This window comes from Penaeus monodon, chromosome 25 (assembly GCF_015228065.2).
Source record: "Penaeus monodon isolate SGIC_2016 chromosome 25, NSTDA_Pmon_1, whole genome shotgun sequence".
NCBI lineage: Eukaryota > Metazoa > Arthropoda > Malacostraca > Decapoda > Penaeidae > Penaeus > Penaeus monodon.
This window is the reverse complement of record NC_051410.1, coordinates 7,121,095-7,122,505: the sequence shown is the minus strand read 5'-3', so window position 1 is coordinate 7,122,505 and position 1,411 is coordinate 7,121,095. Positions and strand designations below refer to the sequence as shown.

The 1,411-nt window shown below is 33.0% G+C and overlaps 1 protein-coding gene across 1 annotated transcript in view; it reads right to left on the bottom strand.

Annotated features, from left to right (window-relative positions):
- LOC119589516 (ubiquitin-protein ligase E3B-like) overlaps nt 1-1,411 on the bottom strand; it is a 15,034-nt gene that overhangs the window by 12,560 nt on the left and 1,063 nt on the right. Inside the window, exon 2 of the mRNA XM_037938116.1 lies at nt 63-258. Within this exon, the coding sequence (XP_037794044.1) occupies nt 63-223 (161 nt within the window). The 5' untranslated portion in view covers nt 224-258. The remainder of the gene's footprint in view (nt 1-62; nt 259-1,411) is intronic.

Below are 1,411 nucleotides of genomic sequence, written 5' to 3'. Positions count from 1 at the left end.
ATATAAATTCAAGACCAATGAACACAAAACACCGTATGAAAAGAAGTTCTGCCGTCACTCACCTCGTTTTCTTTTCCACACTGCAACGCACAAGCCAGCCACGTATAGCGGCCTGGATGGTGACAGCAGCTTCATCGCGCCTTCGTTCTGCAGCCCGCTCCTCTCTAGCTTCCCTGGTTGCCTCGAGAAATGCTTCACGATTGGACTCATGGGTACTGAACATTTTGCTGATGGATGGCCTCACTTGGCCTTATCCACCTAAAAAATGAAGGACAGATGTACTTAGTATTTAATATCATTTCTGTAAGAAAAAGAAAAAGAAAAAGAAATTTACTATCAACACCATATACCATATATTCTCTATCACTGGACATAGAAAGTAAATCTTATATATCTATGTGGTCATCTCAAAAATTCTCTATGTTCAGCACTAAAAAGATTTTAAAAATTAAAAACAATGATAACAATGAGGGGCCAGAAATTATCAAAACACAGTAAATAATACTACTTTGGGGCCAGAAATTATAATACAAAGTTCTCTTATATATAATAAAATATATGCTAAATGACACATGATCTCCAGTTACAAAAAAGCAATCTTAATCATTTATACAAATTAATAGAATGCAAAGCAATATAATAATAAAAAGATGTACTGGTACACGTTCTCTTGGTTTCATCTTGCTGTACAATCTTCTATTATGTTACATATCTCTATACTTTATAGTAAATACTAGTTGAGAGGCAAATTTGACATGAGAGGGCATACAAATCACAGCTTACATGCATCTCATGTTTTTGTAGATGAGATATCAAATTTTCTCTCTACATTTTTTGTTTTTATTTCTTTCATTCCTGTTATGAGTTTAGTCTTATCGTTTACAACCTATAATTCAAAAAGTCTTAATACTTTTGTGTTTCATATAGTTTAATCCACTCACAATGGGATTTTCCTGAGCCATAATGAACAATGCACTGGGCCTTGCAAACAGTCAACTGCTTGAGTGATTATTAAAGTGTGGCAAATTTACACTTAAATTATTTTATGATTTAACTGTAGCATACACGATGTGTAAGGAAGAGAGGCTAAAAAGAAACTAAAGCACATTTTGTATCTTTTGTAAATTCAGCAAGCAAAGAACTATTAAGCACACACAACTTACAGTAGCTTAACGCACATATCAAGGTTTAAGTCAAAGCCACGTCTGCCGTGTCATGATTCGACTTATCTAAATTAAGTGGGTTGTAATTTACAATAGTCTTGACAAAATCCCTCACTAAATATTTCATATTACACCTTCTGTATATAGTAAATAAAAATAAAAACTATATTTGTACATCACTATTTTGTTTGAAGTTCCTAAACATAAAAAAGAGAGCATTTTTTCACTATTCTCAAAGAACTGTTAGA